At 40.6% G+C, this 23,019-nt stretch overlaps 1 protein-coding gene across 1 annotated transcript in view; it reads left to right on the forward strand.

Moving 5' to 3' along the window:
* The first annotated feature begins 426 nt into the window (after positions 1–426).
* The window catches only part of WIF1 (WNT inhibitory factor 1), a 42,167-nt gene continuing 19,574 nt past the window's right edge, over positions 427–23,019 (forward strand). Inside the window, exons 1-3 of the mRNA XM_032221833.1 lie at positions 427–565; positions 1,531–1,670; positions 22,568–22,676. Of these exons, the coding sequence (XP_032077724.1) occupies positions 427–565; positions 1,531–1,670; positions 22,568–22,676 (388 nt within the window). The remainder of the gene's footprint in view (positions 566–1,530; positions 1,671–22,567; positions 22,677–23,019) is intronic.

A 23,019-nucleotide genomic window follows, 5' to 3' on the forward strand; every position in this document is an offset into this window, starting at 1 on the left:
AACAATTTCAAAAATAGAAAGCAGTTACCCAGCCCGAGGTCTGTAAATTTCCCCCCTCCTCCCCCCGTGGTTCCTCCACCTCCTCGGTGCTGATAGGCCGCGTCCTCCTCAAACTTCTCCCAGGGCCGCTTCTTGGCAGACCATCGCTGCTGCTGCTGCTGCCGCCTAGCGGGTCTAGCTCGGGGCGCTCGCTCCCCTACTTCTCCGAAACGCACGTTCCCTACTCCCAGCCCCTCTCTCACAACCGCTGCGGCTGCCAAAAGGCAAGCCCGTCTCCAGCCGCCGCCAGCCCGCCGTGCAAAAGTGAGAGTCCACTCGGGTCGGAGGAGAAGAGCGAGCGGGAAGCAGCGGCAGGCGTGAAGGGGCTCCCTCGAGGAAGGGCGTCCTTTCCTGCGTCTCCTGTGGAACAGATAAGTCAAGCGCGGCATGGCGTGGCGTGGAATTAGCGCCTTCTGCTCAGCGGCGCTCCTGTGCCTGGCCAGCTTGCCGCTTTTGCTCGGCGCACAGCGCCACCAAGACACTCTCTACATGTGGATTGATGCTCACCAAGCCCGCGTGCTGATCGGTAGGTAAGGCTGGGGCTCGCTCTGGCTCGGGCAAAGGAGAGCGCGCCAAAGGGGCTCCCCAGGATCTCTTTCCTCTCTTTGCGCGCGCCCTCGCTCAGACTTCTCTCATCTGGGTCTGTGTCCGGACATATATCGCAGCTCAGTTCCTAGTCATCTAGGGCCAGGCTGTTGGGTAGGAAATATGAGATTTGTTCTCAAACGTGAGAAGGGCACCGCGTTTTTAACCTTTCCCCATCCCCATCCTCTTTGCCTCTTTGGATTCTCCACAAGGTAACTTTAACTCTTAAGCCATGATAGATATAGTGCTGGAGTAGAACTTTTGGAATCCATTGCCATTAGATGTGCTTATGGCTGCCAGTTTAAACAACTAGGCAAGAAGTTTCATAAAGGAAAAGGCTACCAATGCTATTGGTCATCCAGAATGGCTATGCATTGCCTGAAGTATCTTTGGTGTAAGCCTGTGGATAGCTATTAGGAAAAAAATAACAGACCTACCAAATGGTGGATTAAACCTTTGGTCTGCTGGTTCTTTCCTCATGCCTCCACATGAGTATATATACAAGGCAATTATGAAAGAAAATGAAAAGTCCCTTGGGATATTTCACTTCCCCCCAAACAAAATTCCTTAAAAAGTAGTTAATGAGGCTATTGCAAAGACTGAAAGAGAGTGCCTTTCTCCCCCACCCTTGTAATTCTAGCACTGAACAGAGAAAACTTAAACCCCAAAAAACATATTCTTAAGTAATGCATGATGGTGATCCTTTTTTATATGTTATACATTCTTTATCCCCATAAGTGACTGAATAGGCATGACTCTCAGTACATATGTATTTCTGTCATAGTTCTGGCAGAGCCTGCACTATGCATTTTCCTATAAAAACCCTTCAGACTGAATGCTTGTTTTTCATCCCATATTAGTATTTAATTTGTTACTTGTTTCAAATTAATTGGTTTTATTTTACAGGCTTTGAAGAGGATATTCTGATTGTTTCAGAAGGAAAGATGGCCCCATTTACTCATGATTTCAGAAAAGCTCAACAAAGAATGCCAGCTATCCCTGTCAACATTCAGTCTATGAATTTCACCTGGGAAGCAACAGGAAAGGTAGGTAAAATGTATAAACTGGTATAACCTGGTGCTTATTGGAGGGGAGGGGAGGGGAGGAGAGAAATATTTTGGATCAATTGTTATAATAGAAAGTAGTTTAGAATTACACCAAAAAGGCAATACAAAATTAGACTTTGAATTATCTGCCAGATGAAATATGAATCAATCAAGTCTTATGATAGGCAAAGGTATACAATGTACTTTCTTTGTATGTGTCTTTCTAATGAAACTCCATTCCAGATAGAAACAGTAAAAGGCAGTCCCTTAAAATGAGTATTTTGAGCCAGGGCCAATACTGAAATACATCTTTTAAAGCCTTAAATAAGTGTTTTGAAAGATAAAATATTGTCTTGCTGTTTAATTTTTGTGGCACAGTCTTGAGGAGTTGTGAGGGCAGCACAAATAGGATAGGAGGCTGCATGCAGCTCTTTCTTAGCCTCTACTCTGGAAGTACCAAAAGTTCCCTGGGACTACTATTCAAAACTAAGAATAATGCTTGACCTTTAGATGGCATATTGGAGACCAGTTATTCCTTAGGGAATGGAACTAAAAGAAAAGCTAAATGTGATTTCATTTCATTGACATGTATATTTAATTCAAATTAAATATAGATAATATGACTGCTTGAATATTTAACAATCTATCTTTTCTATTTTATTCAATATTACCACTTCATTTAGGATTCAAGAAGGCTGCATCCAAAGTTTTTAAGGACTATATAAGACCAGCAGCCTGAGATTTTGTATCCATATTTAAATATAGGTAAATTGACTGAAGGCATTTTGGGTGAATTTGAGAACTGCCTATGCTAATGCAATTGTGCTGTTGATAATTAATATCATACTTTTATTGATGGCGAACCTACCTAACACCCCTTCCTCTTCCTATTTTCCACCAATCCTGTGAGGTGAGACAGGCTAAGAGAGAGATTGGCCCAAAGTCACCCACCTGGTTTTCATGCCTAAAGTGGGTTTAAAACTCACAGTCTCCTGGTTTCTAGCCTGGTGCCTTAAACATTACACCAAACTGGTTCTCCTAGTTAATAGTTGAAGGAGATGATTGATCACTGGTAGACAAACTTTTACGAGACACAGACTTCCAAGGTAGTATCACAACTTACAAGTGTGGCTACTGTGACTCAGTTATGCTATTCCTCCTTACCCAGTAGATAGCTTTGAAGTTCAAATTTTGCCAAAAACAGAATAGTAATTCACTGCTTCAGTGTGCAAAAGGGATGTTTTGTTTTTTGAAAAGCTTTTATAGAAAATAATAAACTCCACTGAAAACTCTATTTACCATATGTTATGCATCTGTGGAAAGAATGCGGAAAGACATAATTTTGTAGTGTACTATATACCATGTAAATGACTGCAGTCCAGAAATGGTTTACAAGCTACCTTGTAATTCTTTTTTGCTGAGCAATAAAGCCTTTTTTCTGGCAAAGTTTGAGAATTTTGCTGCTGTTTTCTGTCAGCAGCTATAACAGATGGCTGGCACATGACTCCCTTGCTAAATGAATTGGGATCTCTACAGCATGATACTTTGATCTCTGGTGGCACATCCATAACACTGAGATGCAAAATACCACAGAAGGGCAGAAGTTAAATATAAAATGTTCAGATCTTTGCTTTTGATATGTGTATCCTTGGTTTTATTTTCTTTTTAATTTTGTCCATAAGCTTTTTTACATTCCATGTTTTCATCCAAAGCATGGAGCTCAAAATATATATCTGATGACAGGGAAGCGCAATGAATGTGTTGTCTGGGTGCCAGGTTATATGCAGTTACAATTGCTATACCTTGATGACTGCATTAAGCAACCTTAATCAGTAGTTGTACAAAATGTGGGATATAAACATAAGTAGGAAGAATGACTGAATTCTAAATTGCTTTAAATATTAGGAGAAAAAGATGAACACCGGATCCATCCAGATAAGCTTTTTTTCTACAGTGATGTTGGGTGTATATTCATTAGTTTTTTTGTAATGTAGTTTTAACCAGAATCCACTGCCATACTTTTGTTTAAATGGTACCACATTTAAATGAAGAAGTTGAGGAGCCTCGACTATATACAACATAAGTGTACAACGTTAAGTCTCAGGGTTCTAAGTAACCCCTGAATTCCTTCTTGTCCCCAAACCACCATCTGATTACTAAGGCTAAAAACTGATGATCCAAACATCTGCCATTGGATGTTTATATTTTTATGTTCTAAAAGAAAGTAGCAGGTGATCTCTGCAATGGACCTAACACTGTTTAAAAAGCAAATGAAATCTACAAATTTCCTCCAGGATCCAAGAAAAAAAAATCCAGGAAATCCAGGACCTATCCACTTTGCATCATTATCCTAATTCTACATACCAACTGCAGCCATCAATACTGTAAAAAGATTATACAGGGCGCAGGCAATCTGAACCTTTCAAGAAGATAATTTTTTTAAAAAGCTTTTCTCCTAGAATCTAAACAGATTGCTTTGGAAATTAACAAATGGTAACACTTCTTCTCTGATTTAGGGCATCAAGATAGAACTTTTTAATTGAATAATTGATTTGTTTTAATAATTATAATTATTTTTTAATTATTGGATGTTTTCCTACTGGGTTATTTTAATCTTCATTTTTTCAGAAATGTTATTTAAACATCACAAATACATAGGTAATACGAAGGTTCATTGCGGAAATCCTCTATTTTGTTGTGGCTTTATACAAATTTTATTTTGTTTTTACAAGAGATGAAAGTAGTTAACTATGTGTGTCCCCAGAAATACAATGTTTTGGATAGAATTTAAAAAAACAACCAAACGACAAAGTGTAACAATAGACAGATCATGGATATTCTGGGCTTCTGTGAATGAAGACATTAAAAGTTTCCCTTTTACAAATTTTATCAGACAACCAGACCCCTAAGGGGGTTTAAAGATTAAAATCTTGAACTGAACCTGGAAAACAACAGGCAAGCAGTGGATTCCTTAAAATAGTGATGTGATCATGAGACTGTATTCGTATTGGAACATAGAAAATTATTTCATTTTACTATAACTGGGATTATTTATGTTTATCAAAGAGCAAAAAATTTTCTGCAAAAATCAGATATGGATATAACTAAGGCTTGGGTAAGTGATGATAGGTCATTCTAAAATATGGGTTCACTTAGGAGCTGAATGGCTTTCCAGAATGAACAAAATGGCCTTCTCCAATTTGATGTACAGCTACCATATCCAGCCAACATGGCTCCTGGAAGTGATTGTAATATACCGCAGCTGAAGACTAGTTTAACAAAGGTTATGATAGACACAGAGAGAGCATACGAGGGCATAAAAACAGACTTACAAATGGTATTCAAACCATGATGCAACATTTTTCATAAAATGAATGAATGAGCCCCTGAAAAACATTTCAGAGAAAATAGGAGGAAAACAAAGCAAAATTTTAAAAAACGAAACCAGCATGATGGCTTACTTTTTAAAATCCTCATGGTATGACATGTGTTTCAGCTAATAATTCTTAGGTTTTGTGTTTGTTATACACGCATGCATATATGCCTTTGAGTCAATCATGATTCCTGGCAACTGCCTGAGCAGGTCTTTGCAATTTTCATGGCAAGAGTTTGAAAGTGATTTGCCATTTCTTTCTTCCTGGTAACTGGCCCAAATTCACCCAGCTGGCTTAGTGCTTAAAGCTTGATTTAGAGTTACCACCAACTGCGTGTTGACATTGCTATATACCTAATCTGTGAAGAGTTGATAGCTGCAGAGAGGCCAGTGAGCACATCTCCCAAATCCCAGCTGTGTACTGTGCGGAGGTGTGGGTCTTGCGTGGTGATTGGTTGATACAACTTCCTGTTTTGTCCTTTGCTGTTTGAGCATCCCCTAGCCAGAATGAACATTTGCAGATGTATAAATGCAGCAGCTATGCAACCATCTCTGAATGACAGACACATACATTCCTTGTGAAATGATGAAAAAGTTTAATCCAGACTTAAGTAGAACTAATGATTTCTTGGTTTTCTGGAACCCTAAATCTTAATCACTACTCCAGACTGGCTCTTAGGTAAAAGATTATCTACCTACTTATCTGGGAATATGTTCTATTGAAATCAAAGGATTTTAAATTTTACAGAGACAGAAGAATGCTGAAGCATTTATCCTTTTGTTCATTGGTATTAAATTAAGATTAAATTACTCTGCATCCAATGTGCTATTAATATCATTATTACTGTTGCCTGTAATTTTTTTTTAAAAAGCTCTTTTAAGGAAAACTTCTCTTATAGCCTTGCAGAGTTGCCGCAGGTTCACCACATAAGGTACATTTATTGAATGAAGTGCCTCATACCAGGCTGCTTATAAATGCTATTACATAAAACTTCATGGATCAATAAATGGCAGCGTTCCATTTTTCCACTACAATATTGTATTTGTTATTCCATTTTACTGCTATGGTAGTCACAAACATTTCTATTCTAATAAATATTGAAGAAGTTCTTTTTAGTTGTGAATGGCATTTGGAACCACATGCTGAAAAAAACTAATAATTGAAACCCATCAGCTAAGAGTGTATACACAATTGAGATTCTATATATTTTCCCTTGGAAGAAAGCCAGACTGAATGCAGCAGGACCTCTAAATAGGGATGCACAACTTTGCACTGCTAGGTTGCAAAGAACCTAGAGCCTTTTCATATAAAGATGTTTTGTATTGAAGTATAGTCTTATGCAGTCTTAAGAATGACTGCAATAATTCACATAAAGTTTTTAGGGTATATAGCCATGTACCATTTGCTATAATTTTCTTAATTTGTTCACAAAAGGAGCACATAGAAGGCAATAGTGGAATAGGACTTGTTTTACCTCTTTCACTCTATATGAATGTAGCTGTGGAAGATATAGTATAGGCCAGTGGTGGGATTCAAAGTTTTTTACTACCAGTTCTGTGGGCATGGCTTGGTAGGCATGGCAGGGGAAGAATACTGTAAAATCTCCATTCCCTCCCTATTCCAGAGGAAGGTTCCTGCAAAATCCCCATTTTGTCCCAATCACTTGGGACTCGGGAGGCAGACAATAGATGGGGGTGGAGCCAGTCAGAGGTGGTATTTATCAGTTCTCTGAACTATTCAAAATTTCTGCTACCAGTTCTCCAGAACTGGTCAGAATCTGCTGAATACCACCTCTGGTATAGGCCTTTTGAAAAATTGTAGAATTGATCTTGGGTAAGGAAGAAGCAAACTGTTAAACTGGTAGAAGAGATTACACAGCCCCAAAATAGGGGGAAATATAAGAAAGAAATTCAAATAATTCTGCCATGATTTTGTTTAGTGTAAGATGGCATAGAGAGAAACTTGGACATGTTCTCAAGATTCTGCTATTCTAACTTACCACAATAAAGAACATTGCTGGAATCTTTGCCATGCCTATGGTGACCACGTGTGCTTTATTATCAAGGACAGCCCTTTGTTTCAGAAAGCTGTCCTTTGGATTTATTTAATTTAATTATTTATTTTCTTGTTTTGCTCTTGAATTTTCTTTTATGAAACAATGTTATAAATGTACACAGTTCATTTTTTTTTATCCTTAGAAAATATGCCTCTTTTTCAGTTATCTTTTACATTTTCTAAGAAAATATGGTTACTATAGCCATAACTGTTTCTTGACCTGGGTTATTCTGTAAAGTGCCAACACTTTACAGCTTTTCACAGTAAACATAGATTTGTTAAGGGTGGTGAAGGAGAGTCAGGCATATCTTTACTTTATTTTAATATACAGTACATATATATTATGTATGAATAATTACTAGGTTGCACATACAAGTAATAATAGACTTACAAGTATTCATTCAGCGACCTTTTGAAGTTACAACTGCACTGAAAAAAAGTGACTTATGACTGTTTTTCAGACCATTTCATGATCCCCATGGTCACGTGATTTACATTCAGCTCCTTTGCAAATGGCATATATTTATAAAAGTTGTATTTTTCAGAGGTCTTGTGAACACCATTTATAACCTTCCCAGCCAACTTCCAACAAGCAAAGTCAGTGGATAAAGCCAGATTCATTTGATGACCGCACAATTCACTTAACGACTGCAGTGATTCATTTAACAACTGTGGCAAAAGTTGTAAAATAGGGCAAAACACTTAACCATTTTGCTTAGCAAGAGAAATTTTGAGCTCAACTGTGGCGGTATATAGTTACACTTATTACACTAGATACCATTACTATATTACTTTTGAAACAAATTACTATTGATTCCTTGGAATTTGTGTGTTAAAACATTTATTCCTTTTTGAAGAGCACTTTTTCAAATTATTTTTTTCTGATTATAAGGGTGTATAGTTCCATACCTTAATGTTGTATAAGCCATTTATGTTTATGCACATATTTTGCACATTTTGTATATGGTTGCTTATGTCCTACTCATACTTCGATGATTACTGCAACATGCTCTACATGGGGCTATCCTTGAAGAGTATTCAGAAGCTGCAGCTGGTGCAGAATAAAGCAGTATACACAGTCCTGTAATCTCATAGAGCTGCACATATAATACCATTCCTGTGTAAACCATTCTGGTTGCCATTTTGTATCTAGATCCAATCAAGGTATTGGTCATTACCTTGAAAGCCCTACATGGCATGGTTCCAGGGTGTCTGAGGAGCCATTTCTCCTCGATGGGATATGCCTGCCCCATTCGTGCCAATGGAAGAGGCTGCCATAGATTCTATCTGCTAAGAAATTGAAACAGTGATCAAGGAGAACAGTCTTTTCTGCTATGACCTTATCCCTGTGGAACTTCTTCCACCAGAGGTGAGAACTCCCCCCCTCCCTTTTGGCCTTCTGGAAGGGTATCAAAGCCTGGTTTTGACCATTTGCCTGGGGTTCTGAGGTGGGCGCTCCCTGCTGGAAGTGGCTGACAGGGTAGAAGACCTCATCCTTGTCCCATCCATCTCTTGATGCTTGTAGGTATAGTTTTAGCACTGTTTTTAATAATATTTTTGTGTTAGTTGGTTTTGATCTTTTAATTATTTTTCACCTATTTTGATTGTTAGCCTCTCAGATGTAGGGGAGATGGATGGCATAAAAATAAATAAACAACAAAGATTTATCAAGTTCTATTTCAGTTATTTTTAATTTAGCTTCCAACTTCTTTTAACTACTGTATATCTTTTAGATTCGTTGAACTGAACAATTACTAGTATCTTGTATGCAAATGTCAGGATCTCCATTATTGGCCTGGCACCTTGCTGGATTCCTGCCATCAAAGGGGAAGGGAGGGGGGAGGAATTGAGGCAATCCAAATCTGTGTATCTAATGGTGGGCAATGGGGACAAGGAAGTAACAACAGAAGAAAACCAGATCACCAAACTGGCTTGTACCAGGATCTTCAAGGCTGTTTGTCCTGAGAATGGAATATTACCAGTTTCACACCTTAGAGTTTCTCAAAACATCATACTGTCATCACATTGGCTGGCTGGGGGACTGATCATGAGGGAAGGGATTGGGAGTTGGAAAGAATAGCTTTGTATTTTGCATGGGAACACCATATTCCGCCTGACTTTACTGCAACCAGTTTCTTTCAGCAAAGGTTCCTTTGCTTCAGTTAAATGGAGTCATGAGTCTTACTTTCCTGAGAGGGCAGACTGGGGCAGGTTTGACATTAGGCAGAATCTGCAATTTTGGTCAACCTAGAGGGAATTTTACCATGGGAACCGTGCATACACTGTCAACTCAAGGGAGTTAACAGGAAATTGAAACCTGGGGAGAGGCGTCTATAAGATCCCCTCTGGGAAGACTGGATATATATGAGTGGCTGGGGGAAGATGACCTGTTGAGATCCTGATGGTCCCTGGGGATCAGAAGAAAAGAAGAGTAGGAAAAGAAACCCCAAAAGGTGACATTCATCCATGGTGGCAGAAGCAGCCACCAACGCAGAAAATGAGCTGAACTGGAAGGTCTGGAGGAAGAAAGCGATGAGTGTGGGGAGAGTGACTGGGCAGACTGGATGATTGTACAAGCCGTAAAGTTCATGTGAGGGCCTTTGAGAACCTCAAAGTGCGCAAAATCCTGGTTCGGCTTGGGCAAACTGATGCACACCTGATGCAATGGAACATCCATCCCCACTGCAGCAACCGCTGCCACCCCAGCACCAACAATGGCTGCCCAACAGGGACCAGCCGGAGTGGGGGGGAGGAGAACCCACAAGACACTCTCCCTGGGTGTAAAGTTTAATGGAGTCCCCCAGCAACTAGGATTCTTCCTGGTCCAGGTATGGATCTATGTGGTTAAATAGGGGTCAAAAATACCCATCGAAGAAGCCAAGGTGAAAGGCGTTACTATGGTCCTGAAGGAGCCAGCTGCCCAGTGGATGGTGATTCTCTACAATGATAATTTCCTGGAGCAGAGAAGTCTCAACCAGTTCATGGCAGTGGTGGGTTTCAGACAGTACGCTTTGGTACGCCTGGCCTGCCCAGAGCACCGGGTACCGTTCCAGTATGGCAGTCCAGAGGGCCCACCCGCCTGCCCGAGCTCCTTACCTGTATTTGAGCTCTTCAGCACTTCCGCGCATGCACACAAAGCACATTGTGCCTGTTTGACACACTGCCAAGCAGCTGGAGCATCGCGGAGGTTTCCAGAGGCATCACAAAAGGTAATGACGCATACACACGCTGCACACATTCATGTAGTGGACGCCAGGCCTTGTTGCAACCAGTACAGTTGCAATGGGATCCGGAACCCACCACTGGTTCATGGCCACCCTCCGCAAGCAGTTTGAAGATCCCCTGACTGATTGCAAGGCTAGGGACCACATCAAAACCATCCTGCAAGGCCACCCAGGGAAAAAACCAACCAGTGGGCCTGCAAAGGAACCCACCAAGCCTCTGCTGTGGACTCAGGAAACAGCCCTGGAAGGAGTACAATTCATAGAGTTTTCCCCATCCCCAGGAGGGGCAATGGGATGCCCGCCAACCCAGGTTCTGGGGGAACCAAGACCAACTCTGATAATGACCTCCTAATAAGTGGCCCCATTACCCAATGACCATCCCAATAGAACTAATGGCCCAATCCTTGGGACTCAAAGCAAGCTTGTACATTTCATACCCTGCCAAAAAATCTCATCTGCCCATGCGTTGGCTAAACTTTTCATTCAACGTGTTTATAGATTGCATGGGGCTTCGCAAGAAATAATCTCAAATCACATAGTGCAATTCATCTCAGGCAGGCATTTCTGGGACCTTGGGGGAACCTCCCAGAGCTAAGCTCCAGTCATCACCCTTAAACTAATGAGGGGTGTGAATGGACAACGGGTTCTAGAGCAGTAGCTTAGGTGTTATATAAACTGCCAACAAGAGACCTGGATGGAGCTCTTCCCATTTGCTAAAGTAGTGTATAATAATTCTGTCCATAGCAGCACAGGCTTCACCCCATTCTAAGTGGCCAACATCTGGCCATTGGCTAGAAAATCGCTGGAAGAGATAAATGATGCCTATAAAAAGCAAGCAGACAAAAACTCATGAAGCCTAAGGACTTTAATGTATGGGATCCGATGTATTTATCTACCAAGTACTTGCAATCCAGGCAACTGTAGAAAAAACAGAGATCTTTTCCCATTAAACACCTGATTAACGCTGTCACAGTAGAATTCGAACTCCTCAAATCACTCAGACACATCCACCCAATCTTCCACTGAAGTCTGCTGAAACCTGAGACGTTCTCCCCCCTGCGCCCCCTCCCCTGGGCCTGATGCAGCCATCTCCACCTGAGCCTTTCATGATTGAAGGGGAGCAATATTTTGAAGTCAAAGACACTCTGGATTCCAGCAAAAATTGCAGGAAGATCCAGTACCTGGTAAGATGGAAAGACTTTCACCCTTCTGAAATGGAGTGGGTGGATCGCAAACATGTTAAAGCCACCAAACTCCTTAAACGCTTCTACAATCAATCACCCTGACAAACCAAAATGATCTAACCCTACTTTTCCCTGTTTTCTCTCTCTCTCTTCTTTTGCTTCTTCAAGAGGGGAAGCATGTCAGGATCTCCATTGTTGGCATGGCAACTTGCTGGGATCCTGCCATCAAAGGACATTTGGGACAATTCACACCTCTGTATCTAATGGTGGGAAATGGGAGGGGGAAGTGACAACAGAAGAAGACCACATCACCAAACTGGCTTGTACAAGGATCTTCAAGGCTATTTGCCCCGAGAATGGAATGTTATCAGTTTCACACCTCAAGAGTTTCTCAAAACATCATACTGGCATTACATTGGCTGACTGGGGGAATTGGTCATGAGAGGAGGGATTGGGAGTTGGAAAGAATAGCTTTGTATTTTGCGTGGGAACACCAGATTCCGCCTGACTTTGCTGCAATCAGTTTCTTTCAGTAAAAATTCCTTTGTTTCAACTAAATGGAGTCACAAGTCTTTCCCAAGAGAGCAAACTGGGGCAAATCTGACAGCAAATTTAAATTTCTTTTTCCTGATGTTCTAATCAATGTAATATGTTGTATTTGTCATTAAAATTAGCCTTAAAAGAATCAGTCTTAACTCCCAAAGCTTAAAATTTCTGTCCAATTGTTGATATTATTTTCAACTGAATACAATTGACCTGTAAGAAAGTCTTTGACTTGTGATAAAATAACTGAAGAATCAGTTGATTACTGATCAACTGCTTCTTCTGTTATTTTAGGGATTTTAGGGATAGTCTTCTCAGATTTGTCTTGTTTCTTTGTAGAAGAAAAATGTGTGTAATTTTCCATTTATTTTTGATTGATTAAAAATGATTTTATCCTCAAAATTTCCTCTTATGTGAACAGTCCAGAATAAAGCACATAGCTGAAAGATACTAGATGAGAAAAATGCCAGTGGTAACTAGATATCATAATATAAAATGTCGATAATACAATATGAGAGTTAAAAAACGTATAGAAATGCTTTAAAGAAAAACAGACTAAAGCTACATCCTAATAATATATATTAAACTCATAACATTCTGTTATTCTTTATACTACAATTCCTAAGATTTCTTCAATCTAAATGGTTTAATATTTATTTCAAAGTTGGAAAACTGGATTAGACATTTGTTATGTTGGAGCTCCCTCCTGTGGTTACAGAAAGTAAAAATTCCATAAAAATAAGAAAAGCCTAAAAATGTGATAGCATATAACCTGGTAGTTCAAAATTAATTGTCTGCAGATTGATAAAATTATTATAGGTATAGCTTTATTAAGTGTGATCATTTAAAAAATAATAATAGTAAAATAAAATCAAGGTATTGTCTTTGCTCAGCAATTCTTGCTACATTAACCAAATATAACATAACTGCCTATTCCTTTTATATTTTTTAGTTTGCTTTTGTATTTTTAATGCATTTATTAACTGGGACGTGCAGTCAGGGGAGGCAGGGGAGGCAGAGCCTCACCACTGTCCTCATGAAAAGAAAAAAAATGTAAAAGGAAAAAGGCTGAGCTAGTTGCTGCCAGAGTCACAGTAGATGACTCTGCTTAATGCTTAACTGTTTAAAAAAGCTTCTAAAAAACTTCAGGAAGAGGCGGGAGAACGAAGTGCCTCATCTAGTCTGACTTTATGATCACTCGAGCAGAGCTAAGCAAGGATTAAAAGCCAAAAAATTCCTGACGTAATGAGGCACGTCGTTCTCCTGCCTCTTGTAGAGGGCGTTTTTTTTAGAGGCTTTTTTAAACAGTTAAGCAGAGTCATCCACACGGTGACTCTGTCAGCAACTAGCTCAGCCTTCAACTCTTGTCTTTTTCCTTTTACATTTTTTTTCCTTTTCATGATGGCAGGCAAGAGCAGAGTTGAAATCCTCTGAAACAGCTGGAAAAGGTATGTGATTGCATGCAGAGCTACGTTGCCTTTTCAAACACACACACACACACACACACACACACAGCTTCACTGATTACAAGTTTGAAAAGGCAGCGTGGCTCCACCTGCAATCAAAGACTCGGATCGGAAGGCAGCAGGGGAATGGGGGGGGGTATTAAATCGGAACTGAACATGCCTGGCTGTGGAATTCTGGGAGTTGAAGTCCACAAGTCTAAAAAAATTTGAAACCCCTGCATCAGTGCCTCACCAGCCATAAACCTCACCGCCTGTCACTGGTTTTATCTCTGTTGAATGCCTTCCAGAGTTGCTGATTGTGAGATAGCTGTCTGTATAAATGAGTTTAATACATGAATTAATTAAAAGCCAGTTTGTATTTCTGAATTTGAAAAAAATGCTATTAAGCAATTAAATGGAAAAAAGTAGAGTTAGTTGAGTAGTTAATCAGGCTGTCCTCCCTAATCATAAAAACATAAACTTGTAAATTCCTAAATAAAAGAAGTGGAGTTTCAAGAATTCAAAGAGAGATTATTTGTTTGTTTGTATGTTTGTTTGTTTGTTTATCAAATGCATATGGCTGTCTATCTCACAAATGATGACTCTGGTGGTGTACAGGAATCCAATTTAAAAAAAATAGATTATTAAGTAAATTTTAATTAAAATCTCAGTGTTCAGCTTGGCTGGTTCTCATCAGTTACTACTACGATAGAATTATGGATGGCTTTGAAAGAAAGATGTACATCTCCTTTAAAATGTTATAGTCTTTGGCATAGTCCCTAGAAAAAAAATGCTCTTCTTCCAGGTTCTTGACAATTTACAACAATCAAGAATTATTTTATCTATGGCTACAAAAGGGGAAACCTGAAACAATATTTCCCCTAATGAGGTTCTACAGCTGCCCTGATGAGCCATTTTCTTTCTTTTTGGGGAGTATGTTGCAGAAGACCTCTTTTGGTGTTCCCCCCCTCACCACTATGGCAGGGTGGGCAACTTTATAATCTGTGGGTTTGACTTCAGAATTCTCAGGAATCAAATCATGATAGAAATTGCAATTGTCCAAATAATTTTAAAAAGTATCTGGGGTCCTCAATTGAAAATCATAGTTCTTGCTTTCTCTAGAGTACAGTGGAAATTTTGGAACTTGTTGCAAAATGTTGAAACTTGTAGAATAAAAGTTTAAAAAAACCTTCAGTTTACAAACATTCAAGTGGAATTTGGTTAGAGAACCTGCTTCAGATAGGTTCTGGTAGGAACCTGATAGATTTTGGTAGGATTTCATAACTTTTACTATTCTGTACCAGTTCTATTGTAGGGCAAGTTTACATTTGAAAGACTGCAGAATAAAAATGGCTGGTAAGTTAATAAAAGCTGATAGTTTATATCTACTATAACACATGATAAAACCAGAAGCACACACTGAACATTTTATAGTTTCTATAATATCCAAACCAATTGATACATTCTAAAAATATTTACTTGGGAGTTAGGCCTTGTGTCATTCCAATTGTTGGCATAAAACCTCTGAGGAATTTTCTGCCTCAATGTTGCCAAGAAAATTCTGGAGACTTCAGTTACTAGTACTAGAAGAATAATTATCTGGGAGCAGGTGTCATTAGTCTTATTATCCAATAATAAAAGTATCACTTTTCCCTAGCCACTGTTATTTGTATATTATAATTATGCAGAAGTTATTATCACATTAGAATGTCACAATATATCAATAATTTGTTAAACTTAGTTTGCATCCATAAAACATATTTTCTTGTTCTATGCCAATTTGTGTTTACTTTAAAGCTTATAGCCACAATTGGGACCAGAAATCCGGTCATAGTCATTACAGGCATAAGTTGAGGCGTCCACATGACTGGCAGTCTTTAAGCAAATGCAGCAAATTGTAAGTGCAAATCCATTCATTTGGAAATATTTTTTTCCCAAAACTGACAAAAAACATTGTGAATCATGATCATGTAACTCCAGAATACTGCAACCATTCATAAAAGTAACTAGTTGCCAAGCGCTGGCATCAGGGCTGAGTTCCTGCCAGTTCTAAGCTCTTCTATAGAAGAGGTTCCACAAATCGACAGTGCCGTATAGAACCGGTTCCAGCTCCCTCCCCCCTCCCGTCCGAACATCAAGATGAAGAGCGAGAGGAGGAATTCTGGGAGTTGAAATCTTAGAGCTGTCAAGTTTGAACACCCCTGGGTTTTTTTTTCTAAAGGGTTAGGGGTGCAAAGGTCTTGCAACTTGACAGCTTTAAGACTTGCGTGCTTCAAATGCCAGTTTCTGAGCCAACAGTTTGGTTGCTAAGCAAGAGCATTGTTAAGTGAGTTTCACCACATTTTACAAGATGGCCACGCCCACTCAGTCACATGGCTGACAAGCTATTCCCACCCTGTCACATGGCCAGCAAGCCACTCCCAACCCAGTCACATGGCTGGCAAGCCACTCCCACAAAGCAGGCCACACCTACAGAAGAGGTTGGCATGCATTACGTGACCAAAGGAGGCCTGACCATTTACGATGACTGGGGTTGAGAATAAGTAGGACAAGTGTTTTATGGCCTGTAAAGCAACCCCAGCCATCATAAATGGTCACGTGATGCATGTCAGGTGTTTGGCATCGTAAATACAAACAGTCATTAAATGGTCTGTCATAAGTCGAGGATTACCTGTACTTTAGCTTATTAACTTAATGATCATAAATATTTGAATAGTCAAGCATAATATTCAGCCAACTTGTAAGCATTGTATGGCTGTGGTTTGGGGTTCTCTTCCTAATGGGTCCAAGATTTGTGTTCCCAAGTCTTATCCTGATGGAACATCTCCTTAAGACTATAGTATCGCATGATCTGTGACAAATAACTAGTGAATATTAAGGCTGACATATGTTTTGACCAATCAGAGATTTTGTTTTATATAAAGATCTAATGGATTGTAGAAGATAGGGCATGACTGTAAGTAAATTAAGAACAAGTTGTAGTCTGCTGTTGACGCAATTTTGCTCATAAAAAAAACAGCAGCAGCTTAAAGAAAGAAAGCAGTTTTTTCTTTGCGCATGGAGAGATTCTTGAGTGTGATGTTGAGTCAAGGTTTATTTTCTGCTGATGGCTCTCAAGTAAGACCTTGTTGGACTGTAACTCAGAATTCTTCCCCACAGATCTGAGCCCACAGGGAAACTAAGCTTTCTGGGCTAAAGTGACTTTAGCATCTCGTTACATCGAGCTTATTTTCCTTTTTGGCCTGATGAATTTAATTAGTAGACTTCTTTTATTTCTAAGCACTTGGCAGAGACAGCAAACTGGATGAAAGGGAACCAGCCAGGGCTTTACTTTGAAATTTTCAAGGCAGTGCTTAGTGATAGAGTAAGTAGCTTGATATAAATGGACCAAGCGCTGTGCATAGATTCCTAGAAACTGCATGACTTAATGAGAGACAGTCCAAAGTTTCTATGGGATATTTCTTTCCATATAGACAGTATGCTAAATTATAAGGAACCAGGGTTGTAGAATATCTATTTTTTCTTCCTATCAATATTTATTACTCTAATGCATCTAAATAAGATGTAAGGGTATTATATAAATATCATTGACCTGAAATAATATATGTATTTATTATCATATTTAAAAACCACCCCATCTCCCTCATACATTAAAAACGTATGCATTAAAAATGAGAAGGTGGTGCAATAGATACAATAATATGCTAAAAATTGAGCTACTTAATTAATTTATTAATACTTTATGGATATATCTTTAGATTCTTCAACTGTCACTCACTTAATTACCATTTTATATATTCCTTTTGAATATATTAGCAGTAATATATTTTTGGTTGGCATTCTTCATATCTTATAGTTGTTATACTGCACTAATAAAACATTTAAATGTTACTGAAAAAAAGCCTAGAAGAAACCACAGTATATAATCCATTAGTGCATGAATTTATTGCAAGCAAACAGTCTCTCTTCTTTTCTCAGTAGTTCTCAGTTATTTGATGAAGTGGGAGACATGTGAGATAAACTGAACAAATAGATAGAAATTGTATCCAGTGGAAGAAAAATTATTTCTCATCAGGCAATGTTGTTCAATCATTTAATGAAAATGTTTTGCTATTTGTCTTTTGAAATATGCACAGCAGGACCATGCTAAGTTAGACTATTCAATTTCCAAATATTGTAATTTTGTCAGATAGCAACATAAAATTCACAGATATCAAACAGGTAGATTCTCATTATGTTTCTCTCATTTCTTTTCTAAGGATTTTTAATCAGTTGTCAAATTGACAATTCTAATGACAGATTGAAATTCAGTGTATACATTTCATTGTTTAAAGTATAGGTGGTTCAACTAGTTTGAAGTTACAACACTGAATGAATGGTGAATGCATGAATTATGGTCATCCCAGCTCCCTCGTGGTCAGGGGATCATGATCTGGCCACTTGGTAACCAGTTCACACATACAATGATGGCTGCATCCTGCAGTCACATGGTCGTGATTTGCCACATGTTGTGCCAGTCTGTCTTCCCCACCCACACACACTCTCAGAATCTTGCTGCTGCTCACATCACACATCCCTGGCCACTCACCCATCGTCTTTGGCCACACAGAGACCTTTGTGCACCCTTCCCCCAGCAGCCGCAATCACCCTAAGTCCTCCCATATTTGCCTCTCTCATCTGGCAGTAGTCATCCCTAGCCTCATCACGCTCACACCATTTCATTTCATTTCATTTATTGAATTTCTAGGCCGCCCAATCCCGAAGGACTCCGGGCAGCTTACAGAAATGAAAAATTATTAAAAAGAATTAAAACAATGAGACACAACAAAGTTAAGAAAAAGCACAACAAACAACCAATCAGAGAGGGGCCGGACCTCAATCAAGAGGTTAACGGCTCCAGGCCTGCCGGAAAAGCCAGGTTTTAATAGCTTTGCAAAAGGCCATGAGAGTAGGGAGGGCCCGGATCTCCGTGGGCAGCTCATTCCATAGGGCCAGAGAGGCAACAGAGAAGGCCCTACTCCTAGGTGTCGCCAGCCAGCATTGTCCCGCTGAAGGCACCCGGAGAAGGCCCATCTTGTGCGATCTTATTGGTCTAAGGGAGGTATGTGGCAGAAGACGGTCTTGCAGGTATCCAGGTCCTAGGCCATGTAGGGCTTTAAAGGTGATAACTAGCACCTTGAATCATGCTCGGAGACCAATGGGAAGCCAGTGCAGCTTGCGGAGGATAGGTGTAGTATGGGTGTACCTTGGTACACCCAATATCACTTGCGCGGCTGCATTCTGGACTAATTGTAGTCTCCGAACACTTTTCAGGGGCAGCCCCAAGTAGAGCGCATTACAGTAATCCAGTCTTGAGATGACGAGGGCGTGAGTGACTCTCTGAAGTGCCTCCCGGTCCAAATAGGGCCGCAACTGGTGCACCAGGTGAACCTGGGCAAAGGCCCCCCTGGTCACAGTCGACCATGCCTTTCTGCCATTCACACACCCTCTCCCACCTGGCAGCTGCTCTCCCAAGCCCCACCGGGCTTGCACCACAACTCTGGCCACTTGCGCAGCCCTTCACTGCCTCCACCACCCAGTAGCGGCCAGTTTTCTGCCTGGCAATCTTCTTGCAAGCCATTTGGGACTTGCAATTTTCTGCTGACTTCCCCACTTATTTTGGTTGTTGGAAACCAGCAGGAAGTTGCAAGGAAGTGCTTGCTTAAAGACCCACAATCCTCACTTAATATTGGCAACTGAACTGTAGGGATTGCCATCGCAAAGCAATGAGATCACAGGATGTCACTTTTTATGACTGTATCACTATTTCTTTTACAGAGAGCTTACCTTTTGCAAATGCTAGTGTGTGTGTGTGTGTGTGTGTGTGTGTGTGTGTGTGTGTTGGTCTGTAATTGTAATAAAGATTGAATTGAATTAAATATTATATATTCTGTGAAAACTGAAACCAACAAGTAGAAAAAGTGGCAGGGAAAGTGATCTAAAACCAAAATGTTTGTTTCTTGTCATAGTGTAAGCTTTAAAAAATATTATTTATACTTTCATAAGGTCATAATCGAAAGATAGTCCTTGGTAACGATGTGCTAGAAGAATTGTGTCCAAAACTTCAAAGCCATTTTCTAAGCTATAAGGAGAATGGCTCACTACTTTTCAAGTATGGCCAAAAGCAGCTTGTAGATTCTATGGATGTTTTTTAAAATCAAAGAGATCAATTACTTTAACCATAGGTTGTGAACTCTTCTTTCATCACATCAGGAAAGCCTTGTTATTGACACAATAAAATGTTTGAGTGTAATCCTTAATTAGCAGTGATGGTATTTAAAAACATGTTTTACAAATGATTTCAAAGATTTTTTCTTTATTTCTCCAAGATTCTGCATTCTCTTTAATTATACCACAGGAAGAAAAATAATGTCATGTTTTCTTTCTCTCCTGGAGTGAGACATCATAAATAAGTAAAAGTTGATAATTTTTACAATTTTGGGGAGTTTTTTGAGACAGCTAACAGACATGTGGATGAAGGGTAACCCTGTTGACATTGTATATTTGGATTTCCAAAAAGCCTTTGATGAAATTACTTATTGAGCATGCATGAATAAACTTAGCATTTATGGAATAAGTATTTATTTTACAAACTACAACTTGTTAAAAAAAGAAAAAAGAATCAATAATGTAGATTCCTACAGTGTTTTCCCCAAAATACAACCTACCCCAAAAGTAAGCCCTTCCCAGATTTTTCAGGTAGGCCTAATATAAGGCCTCCCCCAAATAAGCCCTAGGGAAAGGGGTGGGCATGGTGAGCCCAGGAGGCAGCCCTTCTCTTCCCCAGTTACCTGGGCCCCTTAACCGCAGCTGCGGATCAGCTGATCCAACGAGGGCCAGGAGTTCTGGTTTCCTCTCTGCTCTCCCTCCCTCTCTCCCCTCTCTCCCTCTCCCTCCCTCCCTCCCTCCCACTCTCTCCCCTCTTCCTCTCCCTCTTCCTTTCCCTCTCTCCCTCCCTCTCCCTCTCTCCCTTGCTCTCCCTCCCTCTTCCTCCCCCCTCTCTCTCCCTCTCTCCCTCCCTCCCTTCCTCTATCTCTCTCCCACTCTCCTCTCTCTCCCTCTTCCTCTAGCTCTCCCTCCCTCCCTCTCTCTTCTTCCCTCTCTCCCTCTCTCTCCCTCTCCCTCTAGCTCTCCCTCTCTCCCTCCCTCCCTCTCTCTTCTTCCCTCTCTCCCTCTCTCTCCCTCTCTCCCTCCCTCTTCCTCTCCCTCCCTCTCTCCCTTCCTCTTCCTCTCCCTCTCTACCTCTCCCTCTCTCCCTCCCTCTCTCCCCCCTCTCTCTCCCTCTTCCTCTCCCTCTCTCCCTGCCTCTCTCCCTCCCTCCCTCTCTCTTCCTCTCCCTCTCTCTCACTCCCTCCCCCTCTCCCTCCCTCTTCCTCTTCCACTCTCGCTCTCTCCCTCCCACTTCCTCTCCCTCTCTCTCCCTTCCTCTTCCTCTCCCCCTCCTTCCCTCTCTCCCTCCCTCTCCCTTCCTCTCCCTCCCTCTCTCACTCCCTCCCTCTCTCCCTCTCTCCCTCCATCTCTCACTCCCTCTCTCACTCTCACTCTCTCTCTCCCTCTCCCTCCCTCCCCGTCTCCCTCTCTCTCTCCCTCTCTCTCCCTCCCTACCTCTCTCCCTCTCTCTTCCTCTCTCTCTCTCCCCCCTCTCTCCCTCTCTCCCTCTTCCTCTCCCTCTCTCCCTCCCTCTTCCTCTCCCTCTCTCCCTCCCTCTTCCTCTCCCTCTCTCCCTCCCTCTCTCCCTCTTCCTCTCCCTCTCTGCCTCCCTCCCTCTCTCTCCCTCCCACTTCCTCTCCCCCTCCCTCCCCTCTCTCCCTCTTCCTCTCCCTCCCTCTCTCTCTCCCTTCCTCTCCCTCCCTCTCTCACTCACTCCCTCTCTCTCTCCCTCTCTCCCTCCATCTCTCACTCCCTCTCTCATTCTCTCACTCTCCCTCCCTGTCTCCCTCTCTCTCTCCCCCTTTCTCTCCCTCCCTCCCTCTCTCTCTCCCTCTCTCCCTCTCTCTCCCTTCCTCTCCCTCTCTCCCTCTTCCTCTCCCTCTCTGCCTCCCTCTCTCTCTCTCTCTCTCTCTCTCTCTCTCTCTCTCTCTCTTACACACACACACACTCACACACGCACAGACATTTGTTGAGAAACGGTGGAGGACAGGTAAAGGGTTGTATTATTTGGTTGACTATTATTTAATACATGACCAAATAACCAAATCATACATGAGATTCAGTTTTAAGTAAGTATTAATGAGGAAACAGTACCCTGCTTCACATATATTTATTAATGCAGTCCTCACCGATTTTTTATTACACAATAAAATAAATATATTTAGTGGTATATAAAGACACATAGAGTGAAAAAAGGCAAATTCCATTTTAGGGTAAATTCAGAAAAGGATTGCTAATGAAACCATCACCATTTTAATAGTCTTATGCAAATCTATGGTAGGTCAATTTGTAGAATACTAGATACAATTTGTTAGCCACATTTTAAAAAGTATATAATAGAAGAAATGCAGAAGAGACCAAATGAAATGATTAGGAGCTTTAAACATTTCCTTCTCAAGAAACAACTCAAATGTTTGAAATTCTTTAGAATAAGTCTGCACAACATATGGTCCGGTGCAACTCAAAAAATAAATCCACTGCCATCAAATGCTTCCATCACCAGGAAGGATCTGCCATGTTTCCATTCTTAAAGACACCCTGCCAACCTCCAATGGAGGTATCGCCAATGCCTCCCAGCCCCACTGACACTGGCAGTCCATCACTGCATTCTCACCACTAACCACCAAACAGATGATTGGGATACCAACCATTTCTTTGGGACTTGCCATTATTTTTAATTTCCCTCTACAAGTTGTGCAGGCCTGGTGTTAAAGAAAGGCAACTGAAGAAAGACATAAAGCATATAAAAGCATGCAAAATATGGAGAAAATGGACTTTCTCTCTGTTTATTCAAAAGTAAATGACACAATGTTGAGTTCATAGAGTAACATTATTAAAATAAATATATTCATTATATATTTTTATACATCACTTTTCATGCAGGCTGAATATTTTTATGAATTCCTCTCTTTGCGCTCTCTGGATAAAGGCATAATGGCTGACCCAACGGTAAACATCCCTCTGCTTGGAATGATACCTCATCAAACCTCAGGTCTGTAGCATCCATCTTTATTTATACATCCAATGTTGTTCATGTAAAGGATGAACGAAGAAAAGTGGTGAGTCCACATGTTGTTGGTGTGTGTGTGTGTGCCATTAAAGATAGAAAAAAATCCTATGTTAACCGTGAGGACTTTAAAAAATACTGATTTGTTGATTACATTCAGCCAATCATTCTCTGGCAACAGAATCCATCTCAACAGGTTGTATTGTGGAGAATACAGGAGGCAGGAGTAATAGGTATGTTTATGTGAAGCGCCACAGAAATCAGGAGGTCCAGGCAGTTCAAATGGGTATAAAGATCTATTGCAAGCTTAACCTCTCTACAAGAATCT

The sequence above is a fragment of the Thamnophis elegans genome, chromosome 7, assembly GCF_009769535.1.
Source record: "Thamnophis elegans isolate rThaEle1 chromosome 7, rThaEle1.pri, whole genome shotgun sequence".
NCBI classification, from domain to species: Eukaryota; Metazoa; Chordata; class Lepidosauria; order Squamata; family Colubridae; genus Thamnophis; species Thamnophis elegans.